Source organism: Thunnus maccoyii, chromosome 13 (assembly GCF_910596095.1).
Source record: "Thunnus maccoyii chromosome 13, fThuMac1.1, whole genome shotgun sequence".
Lineage (NCBI taxonomy): Eukaryota > Metazoa > Chordata > Actinopteri > Scombriformes > Scombridae > Thunnus > Thunnus maccoyii.
In genome coordinates, this window is record NC_056545.1 from 19,743,403 (window position 1) to 19,764,858 (window position 21,456).

The 21,456-nt window shown below is 38.6% G+C and overlaps 1 protein-coding gene across 2 annotated transcripts in view; it reads left to right on the forward strand.

The window, feature by feature from the left end:
• The first annotated feature begins 576 nt into the window (after window positions 1-576).
• ppp3ca (protein phosphatase 3, catalytic subunit, alpha isozyme) overlaps window positions 577-21,456 on the forward strand; it is a 33,091-nt gene continuing 12,211 nt past the window's right edge. Inside the window, exons 1-6 of one of the 2 annotated variants that reach the window (XM_042432187.1) lie at window positions 577-1,048; window positions 6,954-7,154; window positions 14,616-14,740; window positions 14,848-14,959; window positions 15,661-15,806; window positions 15,895-16,034. In XM_042432187.1, the coding sequence (XP_042288121.1) occupies window positions 994-1,048; window positions 6,954-7,154; window positions 14,616-14,740; window positions 14,848-14,959; window positions 15,661-15,806; window positions 15,895-16,034 (779 nt within the window). In that variant the 5' untranslated portion in view covers window positions 577-993. Of the gene's footprint in view, window positions 1,049-6,953; window positions 7,155-10,768; window positions 10,839-14,615; window positions 14,741-14,847; window positions 14,960-15,660; window positions 15,807-15,894; window positions 16,035-21,456 lie in introns of those variants that run through there. The other variant, XM_042432188.1, reaches the window with a different exon arrangement.

Consider the following 21,456-nt stretch of genomic DNA (forward strand, 5'->3'; position numbering starts at 1 on the left):
GTGTCTGTCTCACGGTGGGCTGAATGAAGAGCAAGGTGGGGCCAGTCTGGCAACTGCCTTACAGTCTAAAATCAGGGATTAGAAATCATTTTTTAATAGATACAGTATTTATAGATTGTAAATGATCATAAATAGCCAATTTATGTCTCTTAATTCCATTGTTTATGTCATTTCTGAACACTAAACCACATAGATTTAATTAACCTTTAAATTAATTAGCCTTTCAAAATCTTGTAAATTCAAGTTTGAATATATTTTGATCTAGATAAACTTAATTTTCAGCAACTGATGCAAATTTAACTTGTCTGTGGCAGAAACCAATAGATCAGTCACATCATTAAAGCTCTAAATTTCGAAAGAATCGAAAATGATTTCTTGAATAAATTGTGCTAGTTTTTTTAATTTAGTTTCCATAAACCAAGTGAAATGTCTCGAAATGTCTCCTCTAATCTATATCACTTAGTTGAACCAATAAAGCAACTAGCCTGCGCTCTTATATTCGGACGTACTAAAATTTCGAGAATACCGAAACATGGCGTGCCGTGCGTGCGTGGGGGCAACCCCGTCTCAGCCTCCATCTGATGGCAGCATCAGGCAGTCCCGTGAAACATTTGCGTGGGAGTTCCCTCCACCGCCATGTCGGGATAGTGCACATATCTCTCTCTCTCTCTGTGTCTCTCTCTCTCACACACACACACTCTCTCTCTCTCTCTCTTTCTCTCTCTCTCTCTGTCTCTCTCTCCGCGCATCCTCCCCCACATTAACCAGCTTAGCACAGCAGCAGCAGCAGCAGCTCCCTCCTGCAGCATCCAGCAGCATCCATCCCTGCCTGGGGAGCAGCAGTCCTTTACCCGGCGCAGCACCGACGCACGGAGGGGGCGCATCATCCAAGTGATGCCACACAGCATCAGCCGCATTTCGACAACAAATACTGAGAGTTCATCCTAAAAGGAGGGAGAGAAAACGCTTCAGCCTCGAAGACAGCAACTGCCCATGAAGATGTCTAACGCTGACATCGTCTTAAACGCCACCGATCGGGTGGTGAAATGTAAGTTAGCCTACATTTTGCGTTTGGTTATGGATGGAGGTATTACATAACATCTCAAGTGTTTGGCTCCTTGTGGTTTGGCCTTTATTTTTCCTGTCGTGCATTGATGGTGAAGATGCGGCCATCAAGTTGTGTTCATGGTGATGGTAGTGGGCTTTGATGTTGACAAACAATCCGGGTTTCTTTGCTGCACAGCCCACACGAAGAACGGGCATAACGTGTATAGCAGCAGCCCGGCTGTACCAGGAGATATGGGGTATTTTTTTAAACTGCATTAATTTATTTATGTTTCATTCTTTGCTGTCATGATTTGACTGTTTTATGGCTTTGGCTTGGGAGGGCATGAGAGCAAGAGAGGGGGAAAAAACAGCTGAATTGCCGGGCTTGTGGTAGAAGCTGGGGCAGTGATGCAGCAGGATTTCACAGGCTTTGACAGGGCCAGGGGAAGAGGAAGAGGGCATGAAATTGACATTTAATGTGGTATATTTTGCCAGGAGTGAGTCATGTTTTAACTTGATGAGAAAAGGTCTATAAGAAATCCCAAAAGACGCATATTCAGTAGATTCAGTAGACTGCTCTGTCAGAGAATTACTGAGGATACAACTCGGATCAATGGAGGATGATGAAGTGCTCACAGTTGTGCCATAACTCATTTAGCCCTGCTCATTTTGAACATGGATCAACTCACAGTCAGCACTGTGCCTGAAATATATTCAGTGTATTATTGCAATGGCTGAGCAGCTCAGTCAGCATCAACAACTTTGTCCTTTAGGCTGCAGAGTTGTAGAAACAAGGAGTAATGTGCACAGTGAGATGCACTTATATCACAATGACTGCAGGCACAACACTATATGTACATTATAAGCTGTTACAATTGGATGAGCTTTATTTAATGGTTATACTCACTAGTGACTACTTGAAAAAGGAACTATATCCTCCAAAAATCAGCCAGGTCCTGCCAGAAGCACCTTGTTTATCTTTTTTTAAGCTTATTTTTTAATGGAGCTGTACATCAATGTGACATAATGAACAAAAGGCATCATCACTGAATGGTTTCCAATCATAAACTGATATTGAACATACAACAAACATTTTATCATACTGCTGCTGACACATTTCATTATATTTGCCCTTTCAGCAGATGATTCATCTACAAGAACACTTCAATTTATTGTTTTATTAAAACATACCTCATTCCTTCCTGTATTGCATCTAATTGAGCTGAGCTGTTTATCCATTATCCCTTAATGGGATGATAATCAATGGATATCTGAGAACGTACAGTAGTTGATCTCAAACAACATTGTTATTTGTTGTTGTATGTTTGAGCAAGAATCCACGATCCAGATTAAAGTATTGTTTCTTTGGCAAAGCTTTCCGACAACCAGACATTCAAACATATGCTAAACAAAGGTTTGTGTCAACACACGCAGCACATCCAAGAATTCTGACTCATTTCTTTTGCTTTTGTAATATGATCATGTAACGTTTCAGATTTGGAAACAGTTTCTCAAACCATTTTTTTCTGTTTGAGCAAAGTCATATGTATTTAAGTTCATTACTGGCCTCAGGTTATGTAACTTAGAAACCTTTGCTAAATAGATTAATCTATAACTTAGTTGTCTGCCATTTTTTCCAAAAGATATGCAAATCAAAGGTAGTTAAATATCTGAAACTTAAATGAACAGGGCAACCCAATATTTCATTTCAAATACCCCGCACTTTTCTACAAATTCATCATCATTTCACCAAACTCTCATTTGTCTTGTTGCTCATTGTTGTCATACCACAGATCAACATGTACATTCAAACATATGAATATTCCTTTTGTCACTTTTATCTGTTCTCCTATTCTTGTATTTCCCTTTGAAGACATAGTAAAAGGCAAGTTTTTTTCCCAATGCCCAAAAGGCTGGAAAGTGGAAGAAAAAAAAAGATGACAGAAAATGAGTCACGCATCCTTCAGGTGATTAAAGGAAGCTATCGAGACGCTGGTGATTTTGATGAGTTGAGACTGACATTTCTCACAGTTTTTGTACAGTATGTGGTGCATGTAGCAAACTGCTGATACTACAAGCTATTCCAAGTTATTTTTATCCCTACATCTCTAACAGAAACTGCAGCAAATTTCTCACTGGGTCTCTTTTCTCTTATACATTTTAACCTGACAGAACATACCTAAAGAAACACAATAACTGCTGGTCTCTGCAGTTTGTTTTCAACTGCACTGTCACCGCTGTGCTGTAGGCATCAAGAGGCAGATTCAGGTCAGTTATTTCAGGGATGAGGCCTTTAGTACACCTGTGTCTTACTTTATTGCAATGCACAGCACCTTAGCATATACATTTCTTCATATTAGTGAAACTACTACTTAAAATATTAACTTTGACTTTAAGAATATTTGCACTTCACAGTCAGAGTCTGTCAGAGAGTATCAGAGTCCTCTTATTTAAAAAAAATGCATGATGTAAATCTGTAACAGTTTGATCCATTGTTTGAGGTTATAAAAACAGTATATTTATATAAGTATGCAACAATATGACAGACATTGCACTCAGACATAATATGTCTTGACTTGTAACAAACTCAAATATTCACTCCAGCTTTCACTCGCAAACATGCAACTTGGTTCCAGCTACACTCATTGTCATGAATTGTTTATTAATGGTTATGACACAGCAATTGTCAGGTTTTGGCTAAAGAGATCTGCTTTCAGCTACACGTTCAACAATAGGCAGGAGGTCCGTAGTCCCTCAAACATCACAGAAAGCACTTGTGTCTGTGTATGTTAACTGGACCTCTTATAAATTCACACAGTCTACTTATTCCAGATCATAGACTGTAAGAAATAATGGACAGAGCCACGGTGATGTCACCCACTGGTTTTGTAGTCCCGTTTTGAAGCCTCGAGTTTGCATTTTGACTGTCACCATCTTGGATCTTTGGAGCCAGAAGTGACCATATTTGGACAAGAGGATGGAGCTGACCCTAACGCTAGCTGCTAGCTGCTGGCTTGGTTAGCATGGTGCATTTATAGTCTATGATTAACGGTGATAATGCTAATGCTAATTTTCGCTAGCAAAAAACAGGCTTAAAACCATTAAAGCAAAATATACTTACCGAAAAAAACTGAACATCCAACTCTTTAGCGGGTACAACCAAACGCTGAACAAAACTTTTTTAGGCCACCAAAATATTACAATTAACTTTCATGAACCGATGACACACTGAAATAGCGATGGCTACACTATACACTATATTCTGTGAATATAGGGATAGCCGTGGTAGTGACATGCCTGTGACGGCACCCCCCTATCACTCAAAGCGGCCATGCCCTTAATTATGCATAACTTTAAACCTTAATAAAATTTAAATGGGTGAGTTATATAAAAATTCACCCCCCATACAGTTGTCATGAACAGAGAAATTAGCTATAGAGACCAAAACCATTTTTTGTACCAGAATGTAAACATGTTTATTTCTGCTGTAAAGTTGGACATTGTAGCATGGGGGTCTAAGGGGATTGACTCGCTTTTGGAGCCAGCTTCAAGTGGCCATTCAAGGAACTGCAGTTTTTGGCACTTCCATGTTGGCTTCATTTTTCAGCCCTGTAGGGTGCCACTTGGTCCAGATGAAGCCATCCAGCGTTTCCTGACTGAACCCAGGGCTGCTCATTAGCAACACAAACCTAACTGGACACATTCTTTATTTTCGAGCTTGCAGATTGGACAAACCAGAAACGATGTTTTGGCACAAAAAGGCAGACAGTACAGTCTGAACCTCATCCTGAGACTCCTCAATACAGTCTAACAAATTTGACATGTCTACTGTATGAGCATTTCCCACAGCATCTATGTGAACCTCCAATGCAAATTGCAGTTTCCCGTGGCGGCATTGGCTGCACTCCAACAGTCAGCTGCTGCTGCTGCTGTTGCCCGGCAACATACAGTATTTCATAGTTCAACTCTGCTTGGGTGCTGAGCAGAAGTCAGCTTTTCATCCCTCCAACATACATGTATATCACTGTGCTTGTCTGTGCACACATATGTGTGTGTCTATGAAATGTATTGTTGAAGATCATTTGTTAAGTATCTGGGTTATTTTTTTTTGGATTTCTTTGTTATTAGTGGGCTTAATCCTTTGTTGCTCCGTTCCAGCTAAAAAAAAGCTAAGTATAATGTCCTTTTCAAAGCATCTGCTTGTGGCTCCATTACAGTTCATTCTACCATTAAAAAGGTGCCGTCAGTTTGCAAAAAAAAAAAGTATTGTGTGCTAAAGACCAGTTCCAGGGTGATTTGGGTTTCGGTATCACATTTATCTTTTGGTAAATGGCAAATACCTTCCAGTTCTGGCTGTTTTAGGATACTTTTCAATTAGTGTTGTTATATCTCTCTTTGGTTTTATGCAAAGTTACATTGTCATGCAATCAGGCTGTCACTGCACTGTTTATATTAAAGAATCAGAGAAATCACATTGCAAATTCATCAGTGCACAATGACATTAACCGAACTAAAACTTGAGAGAACTTGAGTGGTGACTGTGCAGAGTTTGTACTAGCTGCTAATGTGTCAAAACACACATCGCCATCACAGATACACACTGCACACTGTGAAAATTTTTACTCCTATCTCGCTGGGGCTCGCCTCATTTTCCCTGGAGCAGCGACTTTGAGATTTCTCCAGTCAAGCATTCATTATTAAAGAGCATGTTGATCATGTTCAGTTTAAGCCTGAGCTTTGATATTCTTCCTTTGTCTTCTCCTCGTTTGGCACTGCTTCAAGTGCCCCTGTTTGCAATGCGTTGCACAAATCTGGCACCCTTACTCCTGAAAATACTACGGTTTGTGTCTTGTGTACATTTGTACACAGTGTGAGTCAAGGTATTCTAAGGATTTTTGCAACTGGAGTTCATGTTCGTCTGACTTATTTTTCTTTTCATCTGAATTATTTACAGCTCCGACACATAGAAGGAGTTTTCTGTGTTAAGCCAGATGATCTATAGATTAACGTCAATACACGGACCCTGAAAGCTCATGGTCACAGCACAGCACATAGAGATCAGCGCCAGATCTAATAAATAACCTTTGCTGCCACAGAAGTAATGATCTGTGGTTGGATTTCACAGTTTCCCAGGCAGTCTGTTGGGTAGGTGACTGGTACATTTTAATGGCCACATGCTTCAGCAATCCAGGGAGAGTGCAGGATGACTAGAGCGCTTAGATGTTAGCTGAGTTTTATCCAGCACTCAGAAAAATACTTAGCAAGTAACCACACATCTGTACTGCAATAACTGTTATTAACTGACAGTTTTTTGTGTTAATCTATTCCAGTTACTGATCTTTGCCAGCAGGGCAAAGGAGGCTTTTCTTTTCTGTCCTTTGCATTGTCAGTTTGCACTATTAATGCTATATTCAGTATAATTTATATCTAATAATACACACTGAAACATGATTTGCATCTCTGACCCAGCCTTTGAAAAAAATCCTCAATTGATTTGTAAATATAAACATCTATGAAGCATAATGATGTCTGACATAATTCTAAATGATTTAATATAATTCTCTTTACTGTTTAACTCAGGCAGTGCCTTCTCCCACTTTATTGTCCCCCTGCATATTAAGGCCAAAGCCGTGTTTGTGAAAATGGTTTTCATACTAAAGATGCACATATCCTGTAAGTCAACAAAGATGGATGCAGCAGCAGCAGAAGCAGCACAATAATGCCTGCAGGCGAAACATGGATGAGGTTTTCTCAAATAGGATTTCTGCATGAATTCCTTGATGGTCTTCTCTCTGTATCATTCTTGAGGGGTGTTTGTCACTATTCTCTCACAACAGAGGCATCCACAATAGTTACTTTGATGCCCCCTCTGCTTAAATCTCCATGTGTCTGTGCTCTGTCCTCAGCTGTCCCCTTCCCCCTGAGCCACCGTCTTACAATGAAGGAAGTGTTTGACTGCGAAGGGAAACCTCGTGTGGATCTCCTAAAGGCCCACCTGACCAAGGAGGGCCGTGTAGAGGAAGCTGTGGCACTTCGTATCATCAATGAGGGAGCAGCTATCCTGCGTCAGGAGAAAACTATACTGGACATCGAGGCGCCAGTCACAGGTATTAAACCTTTTAGAGACATTTGCTGGTCAGCTGCAGGACACCACACCAGGAGCTTGTTATGATACTGAATTATACTGAGAGGTGTTTCTAATATTTTCTCCCCCACAAACGGCTTAAGTGTCTGGTCCATAGACATGTGACATTTTCTTACTTTTTGTTTTTTTGTTCTTTATTGTATTGCTGACAGTTTGGACATTGCAGTTATATGGTATGCATCTTAACCGCTCAGCCACTAGGACGCCCTGACATTGTCTTACCGTTTGATGATGAGAGTAGTTTATCATGTATCCTAGATAAAGTGACCAGAGAGGCTGTATTTCTGACGTCTTTGTACCATATTAGCCTGTATGTAGTTTGAGGTCTTCGGGCAGAGGTCTTTTATCTGTTCCAGAGGCCCGGCTGAAATCTAAAGGGGTCAAAGCATTTGCAGTCAGGGCCCCGAGGCTCTGGAACAACCTGCTCAAGGAAATGAGGTTGGCTGAGTCAACAATATTTGTCTGTCTTTTATTTCCGTTTTTTAATTGTGTTTTGTATTTGTATTTACACTACCGGAATTGGTTTTATCTATTTGATCATAAAATCTAATTATTTTTTTGAATTTGTTTACTTTAATTTGCTGCCTTTTGTGAAGCATTTTGTACTTATTACACTAATTGCATTAATTAAGTGCTTGATAAATATACGTAGATTATATATTGTATATTATAATGTTACATTTAAAGCTAACAAAAAAGAAAGGGATAAAATCTGAGAGTAATTACATGAGCATGATGCCTTCAAATGCATGTACTCTGTGTAAGACGATTGAGGAACATCCAGACCTGTGACAGCCTGGCATCCTGTCAGGGTGTTGTGCTCGGAGAGGTTTCAGACTGCGAATTTTATTGTTGAACAGACACAGAAAATAGTCTGTTGCTATAGTTGAAGTCACAACAGTTCAGTACAGTACATATCAGCACATAATTATCCCAGTGTGCTGTTGAGGAAAGTGATTTCTTTACTAACCTTCTCCATCTTTCAGAAGTGTCTTAGCTCAAATGTTTCAGGGTTAGCATTAGCAAAACATAATTAATTGCACCAAACAGCAGACAGACAACATTAGCAAGTATTTGGTGAAGAAGGCTAATGACCCAGATATCTTTCTCAGAAGCTGATGAAAACCAAAAAGAGCTAAAAGAAGCATGAATATTGGCAATAATATGTCAGACTGTGGGTTTTTCGGCTTGTTGTGGAGTTCTTCTGCCCCTAAATGCCCCCTAAACACTGTCTTCTTCACTTGCAATTAAAAAAGATTTATTGGGAACACAGTTTCGGTACAGAGACCATCATAAGGTTATTTAAATGAAATAAACCTGATGAAGGTCTGTGTACCGAAGCGGTGTACCCAATAAATCTTTTTTAATTGCAAGTGCAGAAGACAGTGTGCCGGAGTTCTTTGTTCTTCTTTTCCAGGTGGAAGCACAACGTGCTTCACAGAGCGTGAGCTATCAAAGAATTCACAGCCACAAAAACTATGTGGACAGTGTACAAGATAAAACTATTAGACTTAAGTAAACACAATTAAAACAAACGCATAAATAATACATGTGAGTTAAAAACCATTAAGAAAGTAGGAATAAAAAAATATATAATGAAGACCAGCAACCAACCAGTAAAAAAATAATAAGACATGTGAAAAACCATTAAAAAAGGCGCAGCAACGAAAGAATGTTTTCAGTTTAGTTTTAAAAGACGATAGCGTTGGAGCACACCTAACATGACTGGGTAGGATGTTCCAGTGGCTTGGAGCATAAAAGCTAAAAGCAGTTTTTCCAGTTTTTGTGAAGACCTGAGGTATAACCAGATGGCCTGTTCCAGATAACCTGAGGGGTCTAACTGGTTCATAGCTCACAAGCATGTCAGAGAGATATGGGGGTGCCAGACCATGTAGGGCCTTAAAAACCAGTGTTAAAATTTTAAAATCAATTCTAAAATATCCTGGAAGCCAGTGTAACAACCTCAGCACAAGTGTTATATGGTCGTATTTCCTTTTCTGTCAGCTGCAGTTGATAGAGATGCTTTTTAGGTATTCGTGTGAGCCGACTGGAAACAAAAGCATGGACGAGTTTTTCAGCATTCTCCTGGGATAAAAAGCTCCTTTCCTTCCTGATATTTCTTAAATGATAAAATCCAGTTTTAATTATGCTGCTAATGTGGCTCTGGAAAGGGAGGTCAGTGTCAAGGATGACACCAAGGTTTCTGACCTGTGTGACACTTTCCAGAGACAGTTATGACAATTTAAAAGAGATTTCCTGTCTGTTAGCCTTTGCCCCGATAACAAGAATTTCTGTCTTGTCAAAGTTTAACTGTAAAAAATTACCAGACATCCAGTTATCAGTATCCTTGACACATTCTGATAGTTTGTTAATAGGGCTCAGGTTATCGGGGGACAGAGAAATATATATAATTGCATGTCATCAGCATAATTATGGTAACACACATTGTGTTTCTTGATAAGCTGATAATGTTAGGCTAATGTAACATTTAAATCTGTGGGTTTATGCTCCTTATTGTTAGAAAATTGACTGTGTTTCCATGTAACTAAGCAGGATAGTAGAAGCCTACTCAAGGCCAAGTCAAGTCAATCTTTTTTATATTGCAACAAATCACAACAGAAGTTATTGTTACAGGTATAGACTGTACTCCTTATTTTACAGAGACCCAAAATTCCCCCATGAGCAAGCACTTGGCGACAGCAGTGAGGAAAAACTCTCCTTTAACAGGAAGAAACCTCAAGAAGAATCGGGCTCTAGGTGGGCAGCCATCTGCCTCGACCGGTTGGGTTGAGAGAAAAACAGGGAGGGAGGGGGGGAGAGAGACACAGAGAAGCACAGCAACAACAATAATAATGATAACAACAATAATAATAATAGAAAAATGACTAATAATAATAGCAGCAGCGGTGGGGAACACGCTGAACAGCTGGCGGTCTTGCAATTTGAAGGTCGCCTGCAAGACGAGAAAGCAAAAAACTATGGGGAAGATGCCAAGTTAGTAACTTGCATTAATGATACATGAATGTGTACAGTTGGAGAGGGGGAGGAGGAGAGAGGAGCTCAGTGCATAATGGGGAGTCTAGGCCTATAGCAGCATAACTAGGGGCAGGTCCAACTAAAGCCTGGGTTGGCCCTGACTATAAGCTTTATCAAAAAGGAAAGTTTTAAGCCTACTCTTAAATGTAGAGAGGGTGTCTGCACCCTGGACCGAATCTGGAAGATGGTTCCACAGGAGAGGAGCCTGATAGCCAAAGGCTCTGCCTCCCATCCTACTTTTGGAGCCTCTAGGAACCACAAGTAAGCCTGATTCTGGGAGCACAGCTTTCTAGTGGGATAAGAGGGTACTAAGAGCTAAATTCTATTTTGGATTTTACAGGGAGCCAGTGCAGAGAAGCTAAAATGGGAGAAGTATGATCTCTTTTTCTAGTTTTTGTCAGTACACGTGCAGCTGCATTCTGGACCAGCTGGAGAGTTTTTAGAGACTTGTTGGGACAGTCTGATAATGAGACATATATTGCTACTTATAATATTAGCCAACGATAAATCTATGGCTGTTTTTTTTTTGTGTGTTTATAGTAACATTTCTGTAGAGAAGAACCTAGAGGAGAAGATGATAACAGTGGGAAAAGACGCATAAGAATTAAGAGTGAGTGAGCAGATGTGGGCTGACAATGCTACTGTTTGTACCTGCAGTACAAAAATGAACACCTGACCTGAACACACGCTGAGATGAAACACAGATAAGAGAGGAATCTACATGAATCTCAATTCTAAGAGCAGAAAACTGTCACTTTCAGGAAGAATCATCATTATCTTGTCATATGAGTAAAATAGTTGAACAATATTACAGGTACACTGTATCTATCTTTTCAAATCCTCTCACCAAAGACCAAATCATTGCTCTTTTTGTGCTTTTTGAGTAGTGTAGACTACTGCATTGGTTTAAGTCTTAGGCATTATTGTTCTTTCTTCTTGCACAAAATCAGCTGCATTCTGGCTCAATATAATCCTGATCAACTCAAATATGAGTAAAGCAGCAGTTTGAACAATAGCAGGTGGATCAGGGTTTTAAAATGTCTAGTTGTTAAGTTACAGAAAGGGTGTAACATCTTTATTTTAAACCAGCAACATAAATAAAGGTAAAAGGTATCAAGGGAAAAGAAAAATCTGAATTGCTAAAATCTCACAGCATCCGTACATGTCAGCAAGTAACATTGTTTTTACCTGTCAGTCTTTCCCTCTGATCAACCTGCAGTGTGTCCTAGTTATGTTCTAAACTGAACATACCTGAACCAGACACTAAATTATTTTTATCCTGTGTATTAGTTTCCCATCAAGAGAAATAATCAAGAGAATGTTTTCCCCTCAGGCTCACTTTATTGCATCTTTAAAGCCTGAACAGAATATATTTATCCAACTATTGTTTAAATAAATAAACCTATGAATTCAGATTAAAAATAACAAACTAAAAGGTGCTGGTAGGGCTCAACTAGAGCTGCAACGATTAGTTATTTATTCGATTAGTCAATCATCAGAAAATTAATTGACAACTATTTTGATAATCAATCTGTCATTTTTCAAGTAAAAATGCCACATTATATGGTTCCAGCTTTTCAAATGTGAAGATTTGCTGTTTTTCCTCGTCATATGTGACAGTTCATTGAAAATCTTAATATTTTAGACTGTTAGTCAGATAAAACAAGTAAACTGAAGACATCACTGTGGTCTCCAAGACACTGAGAATACCATTTTTTCACTATTTTTAACAATTAATAGAGTAAACAATTAATCAACTAACAGAGAAAATAATTGGCAGATTAAAGAAAATAGTCGTTCGTTGCAGCCCTAGGCTCAACACTTTATTGGTATTGCGTGCAATGCTTTTCTATCTAAGTGTTAAAAACTGTCAAGTACTGAAAGTCGGCATCAAATGCCTGGTCAGACTTATTCTTTGATCATATATTTTCAGATCTGAATCAAGGTTTTGCCTATTTAAAACTATTTTATTTAGCTCTTTTATGGCTGCTTTTGTTTCAACAACATTTAAGCTAATGTGAAAACTTTAGCTTCATTTGTTAAATGAATAAAAGGGTTTTATAGAAAACCAAATTCATATTTCTCAAAACTGAACATTTCTCAGTGTACTTGCTATCGGTACTGATACTCAGGTATCAAAAAATAGGTACTAGACACTTTTGTATCTATGCCCAAGAGAAGAATGGGCTTTGTGAAGTGCAATTCCGAATGAGTCCTAATATTCAAGCATTTGCTCAAGTCACACTTTTGCTTTCTTTTACATATTTGTGAAATCCTATTAATCCTCTGCATCATTTGCACACTCATGTCCCATTTACTTAAGCATGTCATTCAGCTTCACCTGAAACTGTGTGCCATTAAATATACATGGAATTATGCAGATAATTAGCAATCCATCAGCTTAATTGTCTTCCTTAAAAGCAAATGCAGTGTTTAACCGAAACATAGGTGGCAAATGGATGAAACGCACATTGACTTCAGGAGAAGTCCCAGGCTCCTTGTCTTGACTTGTGTAAGGAAAATGGAGGCTTTATGTATTAAGCATGAAATATGGATGATGAGCTGAGTATTGTGTATGGGTATTTGTGAGTGTGGAGGTCTGTTTTGTATCTTCATGAGCTCGAGCTGTGTTTTAATATCTCTGCAGCTGTGTGTTTGTGTGTGTGTGTATTCATATATTATGAGGCATTTATGCACTCGCAAATCTTAACTTGCATGGATGTGTTACATGGTCGTTGGTGTGTGTGCGCGCATGTATGCGCGCGTGTGTGTGTGTTTGATTGCTTTAGTCACACAAGCAGTCTCCCACTCACATTGCTCTAAGCTTTGAGTGGGCGAAGGCCACTGTGGAGCTGATAGGGGAGACAGAAAAGGGAGAGGAGATGGAGGATGAGTAGGAGAGAAGGAGACAGAGAGAGATGATAATGAAAAATTGAAGGCAGTGAGGAAATGAGATGTAGGTTTGCGCTCCAGAGCCATACTGTTCAATACGAAAAAGTATGTATCTCCCCGGGGGGATTGAGCTTTTTCAACCTCTTTGAGGTGAGTGTCTCATTTCTCTGTGGAGGACAGAGGCCTTTTAGCCAAAGACCACAGAAATATCTCAGTACGATCACGACTTGAGGACAGGAGGAACCATTACACCATTATATCACTATATTCTCAAATCATTTGTATAAGAGTGCTTTCAGCATTATTTAGGCATTATAATACTTGCAGTATGGCTTTAACTGTAGATAAAACATATATCCTTGCTGCGGGAAAGTACAAATTATTTTCATCCCTCACAGCCTCTTCTGCTGCTCGGCTGACTGTATAAGTCAGTCCATCTCGCCACAAACTGGTTTCTACTTGTCTTGTAAACATTTGAGAAGGGCCACAGTAGCCGAAAAACGTAGTAGTTAATAAAATATGGAGCTTTTAGTCTTTTTTGGGAGAGGGTTAGCCTGCTGCATACAATAATCCAAAGTGATAATGAAGAAATGTGTAAAGGCAAATGACGGCTTAGTGTCCTCCACATTTTTTAACTAGCATACGATATGATCTTTTTTGTCTATTTGTAATAATAATAAAGCTATTATTACTTATGATTATATTTATGGTTACATAATATCTACAGTAGCTATATGTCATTTTGCTGTATATTATACATCATTATTAATCCAATCCCATTGTTAGTTTACTGTTTTTATATCTTATCATAACGATCATTACAACAAACTGAATTCATCACCTTTGTCAAATACAAATGATTGAGCGGGTTGAGATGCACATATTAAAACAAAGTGTAGCATCTCCACACAGTTTCACTGCCTGTCTGCCCGCCTGTCTGTCTATTTATAAAGCTAACCTGTGAGCAGAAGAAGAAGATACACATCTCTGGTACAAAGTGTACCTCTCTGTACTGCATGAGATACTGCCAGAATCTTCTCTACCGTCTTGTTTTCTGTCTTCGAACCTTCAGAACCAATAAATGAGAGAAGTGGATTTCCTGTTGTTTGTAAAAATGCAGGCGTTACATCTATGTGAACTCACACACCATCGCTGACGTTTGCATGAGAAGATCTCCAAGATCGTTTTTCTGGGTGAAAAACATTCTTGATTTTTAGCATCATGACAAGCTGTATCCAATTATTTTTCAGTGGGTTTCAGAAAGCTATGAGGACTGAGTCCTGTTGTGGTGCTTCACTGAACTGAATACACCAAAATGACCAAATGATAGCACAGACCTGTGCTGAACATGAGGACTGTGTATTTGTTCTCCATCATACATGTAAAAAAAAAGATGGATATGCACACATACAGCAAAAACACAAAGATGCAGAGGCAAATATTCAATGAGATTCTTTGATTTTGTAACTTTTACTGTCCTTTGGTTGTTTTCCAGTGTGTGGGGACATCCATGGGCAATTCTTTGATCTTATGAAGCTGTTTGAAGTTGGAGGATCACCAGCCACAACACGGTACCTGTTCCTCGGGGACTATGTTGACCGTGGCTACTTCAGTATTGAGGTAAAACCATCAGAATATCATTAATATGGTAAGATTATATTGATATAAACTGACATTTGTAACTTTTTGGCTGGAATAACACTTTGTTTACATATTTGTCTTGACAGTGTGTTTTATACCTTTGGTCGCTGAAAATCCTCTATCCAAAGACACTATTTTTACTTCGTGGAAATCATGAATGTAGACATTTGACAGAATATTTCACCTTCAAACAGGAATGTGAGTACCTTTCAGTGTTTACCATATTGTTTTTTTTGCGGGGGATTTTTTCCTCTCTGTCTTGCTAATGTCATGTGTTGCCTGGAGCACTTCTGGTAGAGATTACAGGTAATGCACCTGTCTGTCAGGATTGTCAGGTTAATTCCGAAGGACAGCATAGACATGGGGGTTACAGTTGTCTGTGAATAATTGAAATTTTTGAGCTGAAAGCAAAGTACATGAAGGTACAGTATACATACAAGTGCACACAAATGCACACATTCATACAGGAAAATTCAGTTACACAAGAGAAAAATATAGAAGAGTTTTTTTCTGGAACTGTCAATATAACATGTAAGCACTTGATAAATGCTTTTGTTATAAATATAACCTGATCTGTAGGCCTGCATTTGCGTATGTGTGAAGCAATTTTATTACTTTATTTCAGATGCATCTTAATGTAACTTAAAATATATCTTAATTATTATTGTACGTTATGATCTTACTGTATAACAAAAATAATATTTCTTACATTTTTTCCTTTCCTTATTACCTCTTTACATATATCTTCAAAAAGAGATTCATCACCTAATTTTTACTTATACATACAATACATGAAAATGTTATGTTCAGACAGAGAACAAACTGTTTTTTTTTCACACATATATCATGTTAGGACTGTCAACTCTGATGCAGCTGATTAAATTTCTGTCTTCTCTCAGGTAAAATCAAGTACTCAGAGCAGGTGTATGACTCATGTATGGATGCATTTGACTGCCTTCCCCTGGCTGCACTCATGAACCAACAGTTTCTGTGTGTCCACGGTGGACTCTCACCTGAAATACACACCTTAGATGACATTAAAAAGGTAACATCCCTCTACAGTACCAGGTTTTACATTGGTTGTGTGTGTGCATATATTAACCTAGCCTACATTTCTGCTTCTTCATGTGAAGTTGGATCGGTTCAAGGAGCCGCCGGCTTTTGGGCCAATGTGTGACCTGCTGTGGTCTGATCCTCTGGAGGACTTTGGCAATGAGAAAACCCAGGAATATTTCAGCCACAACACAGTGCGAGGCTGCTCCTACTTCTACAGGTGAGCTGTCCCTTTTCCTTCCCTGCACCACTCTGGTCAAGGTTTGTCTGGATTATTCTTGATTATTATAATTTGAATACTGCAGTCTTGCCCGTACTCAGATACGTAAGATCCAGATTTACTAAAGGATGCAGTACTGTGCTGCTTTCATGAATCAATGGTCTGAAACATTGTGTTTATGTCATCTTGCATTGCGAGCAATCACCTGTAACAAGTACATATCCTATACTGTACTGATTCCATTAGCTTGACCCATGTTACATTGTGGTAAGTCTCTAATTACACTTATAGGTTCTGTGTGGAGTTTCCTTGTAAACAAACTAAAGTTATGTTTAAACCCCTGTGGTCTAACAACCATGTTGAGTGCAGTACCTTTCCTCTTACATACAGTTTAGTGAAAATCTTATACAAATATCTCATACACACCTTTGTAATTGCAGTCAAGACCAAAAGAACAAAATATTATAGATTTTAAAATTAACTAACAGAGCTTTCAAAAACATTTAAGCTATGTTGGTTGATAATGAACCTGGTGACTTGTCATCTTCTTCATACTGTTTCTGCTTCATTAGACTGTGCATTTAGGAGACAGAAGATGAAGCATCGTGGGTCAACAGCATAAATTATCAGTGTTGATCAGATTTAATTTAATCTTTCAAGAGGTCTGATCAGAAGCCTAGCAACAGAACTCTTAATATCAAAAATAGATGTTGAGGTTATGAAATATTAATAGATATCTAGCAGTTACTGCTACCTGAGCATAACTCAAAAAGAACAGAACAAACAACTTAGCACCCCATGATGGCAATAACATTGGAAGGAGACTGTAATTAAGTATATTGAGTGATTTATTGAATGAAACAAATTAAAGAATGAACAGGTTAACATATTGTTAAAGCCTATAGATTGTGTCTATGCCTTGTGGTTAACAACTGTTTTTCATAAGTGGCCGTCTTTTGACTTTCAGAACGGATTGGTACGGACAAAGTATTATCAGGGTGAAACTGGAGTCAAGTAAAAATAGACAGAGAAAGGAGAATGAAATACAAAACATAATAGTGAGGCAAATTGGAAATCAGTTTGTTATGCAACTGTTAAACCTCCGTGGCAGAGCTTGTAAAAGAGGACGGAGCGAGCACTGTCCTAATATTGTTGTGAGAAGGGATAGAGCTGTAGAGGTAGGTGATGGTGAGGCTAAGCGATTAGGTAGCAGTTGTGGTGAGAGTTTCCTTAATGAAGGTTCAGAACAGTACAGACCCCTGTGTGGGAGCTGCAGTTCTGCTCAAATCACATAAGGTAAAGTCAGGAAGATTTATTTCTCCACCGAAGAGAAAATGACATCCTGGACAGTGTGTGCAGAGTAATTGCAGTTCAGGTTCACATTCCAACCCGACTGTAATTTTCTTTTTAGTATATTTGTGGGCTCATGGAGAAGTGTCAGAGGTGCCATTTGCTTAAAATGATATCAGATGAAATAGTCCCACCAAAGTGTTAAAAGCAGAAGTTTCAGTTTCAAACTATATTTCCATATTGGCAAGATCACCTTGTTACTTTGAAACCAAACTTAAAACTGAATGCTAACTTAAATTACATTACTGCTGACCTTTTCCTCAAGTATGACAGGTTTTTAGATTTTTATTTGAATATACAAGCACACTTCAGCTTCAGCAAGAATTCGCTTGCAAAGACATGAAGCTTGCCTCAGATCCTGATATTTTAATAGTTAATGTTATTTTTGTGCAATAAATGCTACTTCAAGCAAGGACTATCTGAAAACTGTTCTTGTTGGAGAGCTCAAGGCTATTTAAACTACTTTGCAACAATAACAGCAACAAATGTTCATTTTGATGGATTGCCTTTATCAAGCAAGTTTCAAGAAACCAAAAGCTGATTTTATTACCACCCCAAGGTGAACTGGAAACAGTGGTTTTGGAAATGAAATGTAAAACTTACAGTACAGGGTAGTATTCTTTGAACAATGAATGATGAAGAGATTCATGGTGTGTTTGAAGAGTTTAACAGCAGCCATGGAGAGTATCTGATACAGCAAACAGCAGCAGGTGATTGGGTCTTAACCTCCTCTCTCACTACGTACTGTTAAATGATCCCTGATAAGAAGCCATCTATTCACAGAGAGAGGAGCTTACTGAGGATTATTCTGTAGATGTGTGGAGGATGCTGCTATAATAGTCATTTATCTCCCCATGGCTTTTTCCTATCTTCACTCTCAAACGTACCTCTCCATCATTATGAGTCTTGCCAACAGTATGTACACAGAGAAGCAGGTTCTCCTGGGGTTATTGGGAACTGCAAGAAAATCTGAAAGAGAAGTAGATGTAGCACTTTGAGAAAATCAAATACAGTGTACTGTAGTTTTTTCACTTTAAGCTGCATACTGACAATGACCCAGTGTTGTTATATGTGAACTCTACATAGAAATGCCCACTGATATACTGAGCACTACTGTTTGACTCCTAAACATGAGTCCCATAAAATCAATAATGTACATTTTTCACAAGTAGCCATCCAATTGCTTGTTCCTCAGAGTTTGAAATTGATGTAGAAACAACAATACAGTGCTTACAGAGATTTACAAATGTCATGCATGCCTGAATTTAGTTTTACTGTAATATTAGTTAAATTGTTGTTAAGGTTTTGCAAACACAGAATGATTCATTTATGTCAAAATATCACATTTTCATGCCTCCTTTTTTCCTTAATAATGAAATTAATACTCATAAAAAAAATCCAAAAGGAGGCCTTTTGATATAGTTTTTGCCCATTAACCATCTTATATAGAGGCACAGCACAACTGCAGGCTTATCCATTTCAATAATGTGATGTAGTAACATTGTAATGCTGTAACACGTACACTTGTTAAGGGTTTATGTTAAGTCTGTTGTAATATTGGCTACGTTACATGTTAAGTCTCATTTTTCTGTTAAAAAAGTGATTCTTAGTGATTAGGAATATAGTTATAAATACGTAGTTTTGCTTGGCTGCTACATTTTTATATTGGGTAAAGAATGAATATGATGACCACCAGCCCGACAGATGGATTCTCTTAAAGGGGGAAAAAAACTCTCAGTTTCACACTCACAACACAGCACTTCCATCTCCCCCGCTCATACTCACTTGTCAGATTTCTCGCTGTCCTTCACTCACAGGCTCGCTGACACATAATTGTGTGTTTTGGCAAAAGGGGAGAGGAATGTGAGCCACAGACAAGCAATGTGTATGTGTGTGTGTGTGTGTGTGTGTGTGTGTTTTCTCTGAGTAATCAATAAATACCGTTGGAGTGAACAAAAAATAAATGAGCGCATACTGTACATTGGGAAGTTTATTTTTATGTTATTACATGACATTTGTCAGCTAAAAATACTGCTCTGTGGCTATGACAAACGTAATCTTAAAAAAGTGTGATGCAAAAAATTTCTGAGTTAGAGACGCATTGTGTTTTTAATAGAAACTGTTATATAAGTCCGGCATTTTGCAGTTTTACCATGGTGCACTGTCAGCCATAGTGAAGAGAGTTACAACATATCCCTGTGAGTGTGTAACACAGCTATTCCTGCAATTTATATATTGGCCACCAAGGGAATGCTAGCCATGTGACCTAGATATATGAGGATGGCACAGTTTCGCCAGGTGCTCAGGGCAAAGCAGTCTCCTTGTTTTTCTTCCGGCACAAACCTTTGAGCATTTAAATATTTTAAGCACTTCTGAAAGTTTGATGGGTCCGTGGATGGCAGTGACTGTAAGGAAGTGCAGGAAAAGATTATTGTTGCTGGGGAGGATGTACTGTCTCTTACTGTTGGTCTGGAAAGAATTGAAGTGACTGGTGTTGAATGAATCAATAAACTGAGAGAAAATGAATCAACAATTTTGACAAGTGATTAGTCATTTCAGTCAGTTGATCAAATATACTGCTTTTCTCTGGTTTATCACTGCAAATTGAATATCTTTGCATTTTATTCAAGCAATTTGAAGATATTGCCTTGGACTGTGAAACTTTGAATGACATTTTCACTATTTTCTGACATTTTTTTATTAACCTAAAGCATAATAGATAATTCAAAGAAGTAATTGGCAGATTAGTTGATAACAAAAATCATTTGTTAGTTGTAGCCCTGGAATTGACATTTTAATAGGATTCTATCAAATACAGCAGATCCTGGTAATAATTGGTAATCTAGGATTACACAGTCTTGCAATCTGTGCCCCGGAGTTACTCAGTGTGTCTCTGGTTTCCACTCAGTCAATCATTGACTTCACATAAATATGGACGACACGTCTCCATTTCCTACTGCTATGTAAAAGTGAAGCCAATTTATCTACTTTCCAGAAGGCCAATTTTTTTTTTCCCAAGATGGAAAAGTCATGATCACCCTACTCTGCCTCTGATTGGCTAGCTCGTTGGTTGGATTGGTTAGGTTTAGGCATGAGGAGTGAGATTGGTTAGGTTTAGGGTAAGAATATCAGGGTAAGCCAATCAGAGGCAGAGTAGAACAGGTCATGACTTCACCATCCTGGAAAAAAAAATATTGCTTACGGGAGCTGCCATCTTGCTTGTGTGCTTGTGTGATGTCATTTGGAGCCATAGTCTGCGCAGTAGAGTCGGGGGGTGGGATGACAGCCCACGGGACACCTTCCCTCAGCTGTCCCGCCGCCTGACGATGGTTTGAGAGCGGCTGTCACAGCTGTCAATCATGATGTCGTACTCCCTTTTTATATTGTCAAATAACAAATTAAAAACAAAATTATCAGAAAAATGAGCACTAGAACAAACATCAGTGTGATAATAGCTACCTAAAATGACAGAAACCATCTTAGGGAAAAATTTATTTGACATGTACTTTGATTTTTTAGTTTGGCTCATGTCCCATCCGGTAACATGGCGGAAGTGGGACTTATGACCCATACTGCAGCCAGCCACCAGGGAGCAATAAAGATGTTTTGGCTTCACTTTTAGGGATCTTTGGTCACATCCATATTTATATACAGTCAATGGGGTCAATCATCAAAATGGTATTTCACAATGTGGAGTCTGAATTTTAAAATACAATGAATATGGATTTCTGCAAACATTGATTAGCAGAGTGAGACTATAAGTCAGTTTTTATATCTAAATCAACATGTCACACAGCAACTTCTAAAGAAGCAGACTGTCACAATAATAAATTGCTTGCAGCAACAAAATTTGGGGTTAACAAAGTGAAGTCAATGATGTCAGTGACTAATTTACATCTTACATTTGGCGTTTTGGCTCATGCTTTCACCCAGAGCATCTTGTACAATGAATGTTGAATTCATTAGTGCTTTATACACTCTACACTGATTGGATGCACAGCCGCTGGTATGACGCATTCACTTGACTTCTGGCAAATCAGCAATTTTTATGTCAACAATGATCGAAATCATT